The following is an 11,987-nucleotide window of genomic DNA, read 5'->3' on the forward strand; positions in this document are numbered from 1 at the left end:
GTAACATCGTGTCGCAGCACATTTCAAAATAAAAGTGAGCTTCTGCTGAACATAATGCAATTGATGTGGCAGAAACGATTGAATAAATAAATAAATGCTTAAGACACCACAAGTATCTAAAGAAAATATTACATTCTCACAGAAAGCTTACTACATTCAGCCAAGATTCGAACTCATGTAAAAAGAAAACCTTCTGTTTCCACTAACTCATTTCACTTCAAAGTGACAGCAGACCACCTCTGGGTGACAAATTGATCAAATTGGCACTATATATAAATAAAATTTAACTGAACTGAAAGGGAGTGTCACTGTGGATCTATTTTGTTTTACCCCATTTGTGCCCAAGGGCCCACTATGTCTTAAATGATCCATGCATTTGTAATTATTTGTCATGCACCGCCTATGAATCACAGAGGAGAAGCAGTGCCAAGACACCCCCCCCCTTTTTTTGTGGACAAATAGAAATCGCCATTTTGTATCACGTGACCTAACACGGAAGTACATTCTGCCGCTGCAACAACTTTTCATTCGGAGTCCTTGTGTGTGGTTGCGCCTCACAAGCACTAGAAGATCGAGGCTCATTATTTCTGACTATTTACTCGACTGAATCCAACAGTGAACATGACCCAGGCTGAAAAAGAGCAGGACAACGGGAAGGAGAAAGAAAAAGAACGAGACAAGGAGAAAGAGAAGGAGCAACAACGCGGGGTAAAGAGACCCATCGCCCCTCCGGCCATCCCAGAGCCTCTTCAGGAGGTGAGAAGGAAAGCCGAGACTTTCAACTGTATTATAATGCTCATATTTCTGTAATGTACCAAACATCCTTATCTGAATCTCTGTATTCAGCATATTTAGCTTTCAGGCATCAACCAGACCAGTTGGGCTGGCAGGGGCATGGCATTAATATCCAAGTGGAAGGGGGACACATTAGAAATACCTTTTTTAAAAGCTTAAATGTTGCCAACTTTAAAACTCTCTCCCGCACATGATAAACTCTTGTGGAGATAGATTAGGTAGAAGGCACTCATGTCCACACACTGTTGTGTTTTCTGAGCTCGGTGTGGAAGAAGTAAACTGGCCTGCACAGACTCCCTTCAGGCAGGGCTGGGCAATAAAACAAAAATAATAATAATAATTATCACAATATAATTTTCCTCAATAACAATATAACAAATGCTCAATAAATGTTTGATTTAATTAATTTGATTCAGAAACGAATTAGCACTTTTGTTAAGGAAACAGGACTTTGCTTAATTTTACTCAAGAGCAAAAATCAGCCTTTAAACTTGAACTAAATAATGATTTGATTTGATTTTGAATGATATGAAAGTTGTTATCGTGATAACATTTTTGACCGCATTGTCTAGCCCTACCTCAACGTCAACACACATCCCTGAAAACTTGTGGAAAGCCTTTCCAGAAGAGTGGAGTCTGCTCACTCACTCATCGCTTGCCCCGTGTCCAGGGTTGCTGGGAGTGTGGGCTGCTGTTGCAAAATATTAATCCACATTAGGGCTGAACAGTTCATTGAAATCTTATCAAAATCGCAATATGGCCTACTTTAATTTTCGAATAGTAGGAGTATTTGTTAAAGGCAAATTTTGTCAAAATACCATTTTAAAATAAATAAATCGTATTCTACAGACTTAAGAAACATCTGTGTTTTGTACAGATCCTTGTAAAAAAGTTTTTTTCAATGAAAATGAGAATAATTATGTAAAAATGATTCCCTCCAATATCATATCACGTAATTGCAATATCAGTCATAATAATTGCAATTAGACATTTTTTTCCAAATCATTCAGCCCTAATGGCCATGGTTTTGTTATGAGATGTAAGTAAGCACATATAGGTGTAATGCTCAGGTGTCCACATACTTTTGAGTGGTGTGGTGTATTCCTTATTGTACATGAAATGGTTGTGGTAATCCTGATCATTTCAAATATCCCTCTTTTACAGCAAATACAAAGCAATTTTGTAGTTGTCATCCACCCTGGTTCAAGGACACTCCGCATTGGCCGAGCAACAGACACTCTACCGTTGACAATCCCACATGTGATAGCACGCAGACACAAGCAGAGTGGACAGCCAAGATATGAAGACGCCTGGCTGTTGAGAGACGGTCTAAATGTATGTCACTCATGACCATATACACCCACAATATAGTCTTCTGTGTCACCACTGTACTCAAATTAAGTTGCCCTCATTGCTTCTTTTGTTCCTTCAGAAACCAGAGAGTAACGAGCAGAGGCAGAATGGGCTTAAAATGGTCGACCAAGCCATCTGGTCCAAGAAAATGTCAAACGGAGTGCGGAGGACACCCGTGTCCGCTGAACAGGTTTGTCTTATGAAAGCGAGAAACAAGAAGAGAGAGGACTGTTGCATATGTAATACTGCAGTTTTCACAGACAGCAGCAATGTGCGAAATATGAGAAATGTGAGAAAATGACTTTGTAACCAGTCATTGCACATTAAAACTTTACAGGAGGTAGGGGTTGCCTAAAATTTTCACAACTGTTGATTTGCTTTATTTATTTGCTTTAAGTGACTTAATATGACAAAAATTACTAAAACACTTTGGGCTGCATGGCTTGTATGAAAGCTGCTAGAGTGAATAAAGGGCTGATTGGTTGATTTAAAGTGCAATGAATGCTTCTAGTGATTTACTCGTGTCTACTTCTGTATGCTTTCATGTCCGGAAATGTATAGAATAATGTGTGTGTGTGTGTGTTATAAGGCCAGAGCTTATAACTGTCAGATCCGTCCGGCAGTACTAGACAGCAGTTCCCGGGTGAAGTGGACCAACACGGCCCTCCATCCTCCGCATCTGGTGGGAGAGGAGGTCAGTGCATTTGTCCGATAACTCCTATAAAATAAGAGAACTGTTTGCATCTTTTTACTCCTTTTAGTGTTTTCTCCATTTTTTCTTTATCTTGCTTTGTCGCTCTCTTCCCCCTCCCACCCTTCCATCATGCAGGCTCTTCATGTGAATCCATCTGACTGTTACAACATCCACTGGCCTATAGTCAGAGGGCAACTCAATGTGCACGCCGGTCCCGGAGGCTCACTGACTGCCGTCCTGGCTGACCTCGAGACGATCTGGAGTCACATCATCCAAAAGCAACTGGATATCCCCCTCAAAGACTTAAAGGTAGGACCAACCTCTTCATATGTCTTGTAACTGTCACTTCCCACTATGGGGGAAATTTGATCATGGTGAGACTAGAAAATAATAAATGTGAAAAATCACTGAAAGAAGACTGATGAAGAAAGACTTATAATAATAGCATTATTAAATTGCATTATTTAGCACTGTAGGTTTAAAGTTTATTCAATGCGATCAATTAAAAGGCACGAAAATAAGGAATGTTACAGTGTTAATTTAAAAAAGTACAAGATTAATGCATGCAAAAAAACCTATTCTACCTAATCTATTGGAAGGAGCATTTAAAGTAATTTAAAGGCAGCTGGCAGCTCTACATTTTAAGAGTCCTTAAAAACACACTGAAGAGTTCATTAAAGAGAGTTGAATAAGAACAAAACAGTACAGTAGTAAGTGGTACTCAGTAAACCTTATAAATTAGATCAAACTACGCTGAGAGTGGAAGTTCTTTCCTTCTCACCTTAATGCTTTGCTTTTGTGACTGGTTGCCAGTATTACAGATGCATCCTATTGGTCCCCGACATCTACAACAGGCAGCACATCAAAGAAGTAGTCAACATGCTACTGCTTAATATGGGCTTCTCAGGTATTACACACATAAACATATATGTGTTACTGCACACAACAAAAACACAAGAGATATACACTGTTATATTCTTCCATAGCCTGTTAACGGTAGGCTAAGGAACACATCCAGTCTTTCTTGCGATAACCTTATCTAACCTGTGTGTGTGTGTGTGTGTGTGTGTGTGTGTGTGTGTGTGTGTGTGTCTGTAGCAATCATTGTGCACCAGGAGTCCGTGTGTGCTACATTTGGCAGTGGCATGAGCAGTGCTTGTGTCGTGGATGTAGGAGATCAGAAGACCAGTCTTTGCTGTGTAGAGGATGGCGTGTCCCACCGGAACTCCAGGTGTGTCTGAAAACCACTTTCATGCTTAATTGTGTCTATGAAAAAAATTAATATTCACCCAGGTTATAATTGCAGATGTACGTATCCTGTTAACGTCTTGTATTTAGTGTGACATATTGCGATTTTGATAATATTTTGATTAACTGTTCAGCCTTATTCCCTTTCAATATATTTGCAATCCCCTGATCCATGGGAAAAATTAGTGTGTTGTTCCAGTCCAGTTGTAATTAACAGTTTAGGGAAACACCCTGCAGATACTACAGAAAGGAGATATGAAAATAAACAAATTCCCATGTGACCTTTCAGGGACTGCCTAGTAATATTACATTGTGTGTTCTGTTTGTTGGACTTTACAGGCTGTGTTTAGCATATGGTGGCTCAGACGTGACCCGCACTTTCTTCTGGCTCCTGCAGAGGGCAGCCTTTCCCTATAGAGACTGTCAGCTGTCCAGCAGACTGGACTGTCAGCTCCTGCAGCATCTGAAAGAGACCTTCTGCCATCTAGACCAGGTGTGTGTTGGACAGGGGGTGGTGTCTTTGTGTTAAGAGGGGCTATGGGGGAACTGTAGCTTGTACGTTGATCAGTTTAATCAGTTGATCAGCTCCTTTATTTCTGTTTAGATCACCATATTTGTTCACAAGAACGGACAGGGAAATCTGCAGTTGTTCAGATTAATGCCAAAATGTCTATACTCCACTTATTCTTAACAGGACATATCAGGGCTACAAGATCATGAATTCCAGACACGTTTCCCAGAAGCCCCAGCTCTTCTCTACCAGGTTCGACTAGGGGATGAGAAATTGCAGGTACTGAGTTCAAATAGTGATGGAAAACTATGCTTTTTAAGATTGGTGCTGAAAGAATAATGCTGAAATACCTTTTGCATTATTCTTTCTCCAGCTTGTGTGCTGGAATTACTCTCAGCTATTATTCTATTTGTATCTTTCCCCCTTGCGTTTTCTGGCTCATATGTGTGTATGCATATGTTAGGCACCCATGGGTCTTTTCTACCCGACGACATTTGGCATCGTAGGTCAGAAGATGACGTCACTTCAGTACCGTTCCCAAGGCGACTCAGAGGATCCTCATGATGAACACTACCTGCTGGCCACACAGAGCAAACAGGACCAGGTAGCACACACTCACAAAGAGAAATGCACACATTTCACACATTGAATCAGATCAGATTTCTTCAGATAGAAGCACCATGGTTCTTGTAATTTTTTTGATTAGTCTCCCCTTTTCTTGATCAGTCCTCCAAATCTGCTGAGAACCGGAAGGCTATCTCCAGAACAGGTGGAGGTTTGGATGGTGAGATGAGCGGTCAGGGAGGGATCGGGGAGCTCTCTGACCTGCCCAGGGGCTGTGGGAGTGGAGGAAGTGGAGGAGGGACGAAGGGGGAGATAGAATTTGGGCCTGCCCAGGGGGAGTGCATGATGGGGGCAGGAGAGGTGGAAGAACCCCTGTCTGCTCACCTCTCCAGGAAGACTGCTATCATGAGCCAATTTGAGAGCAAAGCACTGGGCCTGGATAAGGCCATCCTGCATAGCATCGACTGCTGTGGTAAGAAAGGACCAAGTAGAGATAGGAAGCAGGGGGGACATACAGTTAACTAAGTGCTTTAAAGAGGTCATATTATGCTCATTTTCAGGTTCAAAATCTTATTTAGGGGTTGTACCAGTTTAACACTTCGTTTCACTATGGAGTGATGCATCTCACCTCTACAAGATCTTTGTTGGGAGTTGCACATGCAAAGTTTCTAGTTTCTAGTTTCTAGTAAGGACCACTAGCCAATCAGAAGCAGAGAAGGGCGGGTCGTAAGAAGGCCGGTACACACGGCTTTGGTTCAGCAGAATATCCCCTTACCAGTTTAACGCCATTACTGGAGCAAGCGTTTCAGAGTGGTGAGTTATTATTCTGTAACAAAAGTATCTTTCATCCATAAAGTTGTAACTGAGCTCTGTGTCTCCATCACAGTAACAACTTTATATCCACTGACTGCCTGGAGGGTAGCTAGTGTCTGGAAGGGAGAGGAGAGGTGTGTGCTGCAGCTCACTGTTTTTCCATCTGTGTTTTTGAAGGCGAGTCTGACTAGCCGCTTGGTGAGCATTATGACACGCATCTTGCTGTGATGTCACAGGGATGAAAGGAAAATGGCTGGACTACGAGCTGTTTTCAGGCAGTTCAGAGCAGGGTTTTCTGTGGGAGATGGGAACTCCCTTTGGGCTGGACTTTGGGCTTTTTCACTTTGCAAACCTGTTACATGCACAAAAAAAGTATATAACTCAATAAAAGAGAAGGAAAAAGCCATAAAGCATAATATGACCTCTTTAAAAAAGGGCAATAAAAAATGGTACAGTGGTCCTGAAAGTCCAATGCACTGAAACTTAAGACAAAAGACTTTTTTTTTAAAAATGCTGCAAATAGAGAAAACACAACCACATAAAAGCACCGCAAGAAGCATAGAAAACAAACAAAATCCATTTCAAAGGGAAACTAAAAAGTGATGAACATAACTAGGACTTACTACTTGCAATTCCCAGAATGCCATATTATTTAATATATATATATATATATATATATATATATATATAAGAATATAATATGCGAGAAAAAATATCTAGTATGTCCAAATACAAAAAATACACGGGATGTCAAATGCTGTATGCCAAAATACTAGGATGTCCTACTCACATTTTACAGTATGCAAGCCACAAGCTTTTCTGGCTGTTCTGACCCACTATTCTCTGCACAGCCTAAGTATGAGCAAGAGGGTCAAAGCTGAAGGCCCAATGTTATGATGAAGCAGAATGTCCCAATTGTTTACGTGTTTTCTGAAGTAGCAGCGCACTGAGCTGTCAGGGCCATTGAAATAGTGAGAAATTATGTAAATGAAAAGTACTATGTAAAATCTTTTATATGGTATCATTTCATTTTATTTACAAGGAAGTAAAAACAAAAGGATGTGGAGGAGGACAGATGTGTTATTGTGCTCAGGATGTCCGGTTTTAGCTCCCTTCGTTTTTTTGTTGTTGACAGGATCAGATGAAACCAAACGCAAGATGTACAGCTCCATCCTGGTAGTGGGAGGAGGCCTCATGTTTCATGGTGCTCAGGAGTTTCTCCTTCACCGCATCATCAACAAGATGCCCCCGTCATTCAGACGGCTGGTAGACAACGTGGAAGTTATCACACGGCCAAAGGTAACCTAGGAGATGTTGTGTATATAGTCATAGAATAGGATACAGATCTGCAATGCAGGTAGTAGCATGGTGTTCACTGGCATTCATTTTTTAATATTTCTATGTATGTCAAAGGTTGGGGGAGGAACATACTGTATATACACAGCACTCCACTAATGCACTGTATATTGATGTGCATGTAATCTAGGACATGGACCCTCGGTTGATATCGTGGAAGGGGGGGGCAGTCCTGGCATGTCTGGACACCACTCAGGAGATGTGGATCCACCAGAGGGAGTGGCAGCGCTTCGGCGTCCGAATGCTTCGCGAGAGAGCTGCCTTTGTTTGGTGAAGGAGCCAAACTGATTTCACTTGAATCGAACACCGTGGTGTCTACATAGGAGGTGTATCATGAGCATGTGAGCAGAACAGCAGCAGCTTCAGTGCTCCACCTGTGTCTACACAGGACATGTCAAGCACAATATTGTGTAGGTCAGCTGCCTGTCCGCACTGTAGTTGGAAAAAATTAAGAAAAGTAAAGTTTTGCTCCAAAATTAAACAAGCAGAAAGATTTAGCAGATGCAAATGATACATCTCTCAGTCACGATCATATTCATACAATAGATAAAGCAATGTTATGGAAAGAAAAATAAGGGTACCATCTATGTGTGGGGAAGTATACTGAAAGTATTACTTTGATACTTATTGCATTGCTAACACCATGTTGAAAATTGTCACCAAACAATCCACAATGAAGTCTTGTTTCTTGTATCATGAGATTCTGTAACCTTTTAATAGACAAAGGGGGTTTACTTGTTAATATTCTGTATATAATGCTGCTATTCTCCAATGTTTATGAAAGTCTGGATCACTGTAAATAAACCAGTCACTTCTACTAACACAATGGTTGTATTTTATTGGAATATACAAAATCCATCTTTCTTTAAATTCTAAACATATTGCATTTAAACACAAGGTTGCCCCCAGTATGATTATTCACATTATTATTTTATTTTTATTATGAAACAAAGTCATCCACCTCTTAGATTGAATATTTTTACATTATCAATATTGAGGTACAGAGTTAAAAGTATGCCACATCATTTTTGTCAGTATTGGCCAGCTCTAAATAGAGGCAAGTTGTGTCATTGCAAAGTCTGACAGGAATGGAACAAGACAAACTCAGTAGTAACACATTTTAACAGCACAATTTTTTATTCAGACCAAAAGATACAAACAAAAACTAACTTCATTCCCTGGAGGGATGATCATAACAGAGATGTCAGGGACACACATCTCTAGGAGACTGGTGTGAAAGGGAAGGGCAGAAGCAGGAAAAGGAGGAAGTGATGCAGAGAGCTGCTGTATCAGCCATTCTGGCCCCTATGTGTAGGTATTCCCAGAAAGGCGTCAAGAAACTGCTTGTGGCAGCGGCAGCCGATGAAGAGGGGCATCATGGCACCGTGGCGTCACCATGTTCCTTTAGGTTCTCAGCAAACGGACACTGTTCCACGCCCCACGCCTACACTGGATGTGTAGGCGTTTACCTAGAAAGAGGTGGGGGTTATACATTGGAGGATTATTGCTGACCTCACATCATGTCCAAATAGTTTTTGGGCAATTAAAAAAACTTCTTAGATTTAACCCCTAATCTCCCTTTGTGATACAGGCTCCAGGATAGAAGTTACGACATATTAATGAGGGATTTATCCTGACATTAATATTCCTCACCTTCCTCATCCTCCTCCACCCATTGGTGGAGCGTTGGGTCCAGCACCGTGGGATATTCTTCCCATCCGTCTTCTGCCACCAGGGGGACCTGGAGGACTGCAAAAGAAAGTGAGATAGACGATTTAAAATGAAACTTGCCAACATATTTGATAAGATATTTGAAACTGGAGTGCAAGGGATGGCCAACATAAATGAAAAACACTCCTTGAAATGCACTTAAGATAATATTTAAGCTCTGCAGCTCTCAGGTCAGGACTTTCCTTGGATTATGAACCATTTTAAAGTCTGCTAGTAACCAGTGGGTCTCATGTGTGGGTCCAAAAACTGACTAAAGTATTTAGTTTTACAGGATTCCCCACTTTCAAATAAAACCCTCAGGTAGTTTACACATGACATTTAGGACATGTCCCCAGTGTGTGTGACAGTAGAAAGATGACTGTGCGCAAGGGACCTACCCTCTGCCATCAGTGAAGCGTGACGAAGCAGAGTTTCCATCCTTTGCCATGTCAGGGTTAATCATTGTCTTAAAACTGGTAAAGGACAAAGAAGATCAGGTTGGACAGCAGTGGTATGTAGGGATGCAAAAACATGCCTAGTTTTCTCAATGGTTTGACAAAATACCTGCACAACAAATCCCATTTGTGTCAGCGCCCAAATCATTAGCTTAGCATGCAAGTGCCTTACATAAAGATGGTAGCATGGTAAACAGCACGTTATACCTGCTAAACATCAGCATATTAGCACTGTCATTGTGAGCATGTTAGGATGCTGACATTAACGTTTAGCTCAAAGCACTGGTGTTTGTAAGATCAACCTCCCAGAGCCTCCAGCATGACTGGAAACTCTCTCACTGTTCCACCACTTTCCACTTGTACTTTTACTAGCCACAGGTTAGCACTGTTAAAGACAAGAAATCCAACATCATGTGGCTCCTCTCATCAATCAGGGAAGACAGCTGACTTACAGCACCTTTTGTAATCAGAAAAATAACATGATGTGTGTGACTGATCGACTTACAACAGGCCGATAAACTCAACCGCCCCCCAGAACAGATCAATCAGTAAGGACAGTCGCCATGGTGACTGGCTCCTGCTGTCCAGGACCTGACCTGGGAGACACAGAGAGAGACGGATGAGACAGCAGGGACCAGGGCATGGAAGACTGGAGCTCCTTTACATTTAGTACACAGACTAACACAGCGAGTAACAACACAGCAGACCCAGTTTCCCCAAAACATCTTAAAGCTCTTGATGAGCATGAACATAAGTTAGCACACTCAATATACTAAGGAAATTAATACTGCAGTTCAATCCTGAGCAATGCAGGAAACCGTCTCTACAGAAGACTCGCTTGATTAATTCAGCAGCTCTTTTCCGACCGCTACGCAGATCCAGCCAGGCGAAACTTGCTAACAAGCTGGTTAGCTACGTTATAGCTCATATGTTTTTACACATTCCTGTTAAGTTGATGCGTTTTAACTACCAATGTTGGACAGATAAAACTACATCTACAAGAAAGCTACATATTCGTTCTGAAAATGAGAAAACGGTGGAAGACACAAACCACTCACCGTTGGACACGTACACCATCTTTCAGAAACACTGCTCACTGCTGTGTTTACGATTGGGGATGCACTTCCGGGTCCGTTGTTGGGTCATACGCTTCTTCTTCTTCTTCTTCTTGGGATGATGATGAATTTGCGTCGGGCTAGGCGCTGCAAATGCGTATTACTGACCTCCACAGGTCATTAGTAGAGTTTCATTGACTGATTTCAATAATTGATCTGTAATTTCTGACAGCTCTGCTTGAATGAGGCACTAATGCATTTTCCATCTGGGTGTTTACCAACCACTGTCATTCCATCTTTCACTTCAGTGACCTTGTCTCAGCATAGTTATTTCCACATTGCTCCACCTGCCAATTTTTGCATTTGACACAGGTTTCAGTGATGACTTGTTCTCCTGTACTGCATCAGTGTTCTCCCATCTTAGATTCTTGATTGAACCCAGTCAGAATTTCTACTTTTAAATCTGCTCCCACTTTTCAGTGCCATTAGAGCTGAAGTAGAATCTGACGATACTTCCCTGGTTTAACTTTCTCCACCCACTCAAGTGCCAGCAGGACTGCCTAAAACTCTGTCGTGAAGACTGACACATGATTTGATATCTGCTTTCCATCTGCCTGTCAACTTACCTAAGATATCCATGACCTCTCAAATTTATCCAGTAGTTGACCCTCAGCTGTTTTTCTGAGTCTGAGTGCCTGGGGCCTGGATTACATCTAATCAGTGTGCAAATTATACAATGACAATCATAGGGGGGGTCAACTTTTTTCCAGGTCATAAAGGAAACCCAGTACAGCACAGGCGCGTGCTTCTGTAGTAAAGTAAAGTAAAATCTTACAAAGCTTTCAATATTCTTTCATATTTAACTAATGTCTGCAGTCTGTAGATGATGAGTTATTGGGTGCCCCATACCACACAACAACTTTTGTAGTCAGTGATCACCAACTATTCTAGAGCAAAACTGCCAGCAAGTCAGACCCATACCCAAATAATAGCAGGACATCATATTCGCTCAAACACAGACCCACTTAATGCCATAGCTATACATATAGTATAGGTAAGGTAAATTCCTTTGTTTTTGTTGTTCTCTGAAGACATTTGGGTTTAAGATCAAAAGATGAGAAAGAGACAAGAGTTCAGAATTTCAGCATCTAGATGTGTTAAACAACTCAGGACATACCACCCTTTGTTTGAACCCACCCATTTTTCAAGTGAGCAAAACTATTGGAACATGTGACTGACAGATGTTTCTTGTTGCCCAGGTGTTGCCTTTTAGGTTGATTTTCCAAACATTAAATAGCTCAAGTTTTCATCCTTAGTTCAAACCTATAAAGACTACATTTCCTGTTAAAGAGGATAAACCAACATGAAGACCAGAGAGCTGTCTGTGGGAGAAAAGCAAGCCACTGTCAAGCTGAGAAAAGAAGGAAAATCCA

General features: G+C 41.4%; 2 protein-coding genes across 2 annotated transcripts; one reads left to right on the forward strand and one right to left on the reverse strand.

The window, feature by feature from the left end:
* The first annotated feature begins 483 nt into the window (after window positions 1–483).
* Window positions 484–8,155, forward strand: actr8 (actin related protein 8). The gene is made up of 13 exons (XM_046057098.1): window positions 484–756; window positions 1,960–2,130; window positions 2,228–2,338; window positions 2,738–2,842; window positions 2,978–3,151; window positions 3,656–3,749; window positions 3,941–4,073; window positions 4,430–4,583; window positions 4,785–4,880; window positions 5,065–5,205; window positions 5,328–5,637; window positions 7,114–7,277; window positions 7,465–8,155. Exons 1-13 carry the CDS (start codon window positions 622–624, stop codon window positions 7,606–7,608), a joined length of 1,932 nt encoding a protein of 643 aa, XP_045913054.1. The 5' UTR covers window positions 484–621; the 3' UTR covers window positions 7,609–8,155.
* Window positions 8,156–8,983: 828 nt separating this feature from the next.
* Window positions 8,984–10,706, reverse strand: selenok (selenoprotein K). Its single transcript, XM_046057099.1, has 4 exons — window positions 10,558–10,706; window positions 10,005–10,095; window positions 9,443–9,517; window positions 8,984–9,083 (listed from the first exon to the last, which is right to left on the reverse strand). Exons 1-4 carry the CDS (start codon window positions 10,574–10,576, stop codon window positions 8,984–8,986), a joined length of 285 nt encoding a protein of 94 aa, XP_045913055.1. The 5' UTR covers window positions 10,577–10,706.
* Between the last annotated feature and the right edge of the window lie 1,281 nt (window positions 10,707–11,987).

Source organism: Micropterus dolomieu, linkage group LG08 (assembly GCF_021292245.1).
Source record: "Micropterus dolomieu isolate WLL.071019.BEF.003 ecotype Adirondacks linkage group LG08, ASM2129224v1, whole genome shotgun sequence".
Lineage (NCBI taxonomy): Eukaryota > Metazoa > Chordata > Actinopteri > Centrarchiformes > Centrarchidae > Micropterus > Micropterus dolomieu.

Excerpts from the sequence above, each read along its gene's own strand:
- actr8 (XM_046057098.1), top strand. The coding sequence starts at position 622 with ATGACCCAGGCTGAAAAAGAGCAGGACAACGGGAAGGAGAAAGAAAAA. Across the intron at positions 2,843-2,977 it reads CGCATCTGGTGGGAGAGGAG|GCTCTTCATGTGAATCCATC; the intron begins GTCAGTGCATTT and ends TCCATCATGCAG. Across the intron at positions 7,278-7,464 it reads AAGTTATCACACGGCCAAAG|GACATGGACCCTCGGTTGAT; the intron begins GTAACCTAGGAG and ends CATGTAATCTAG.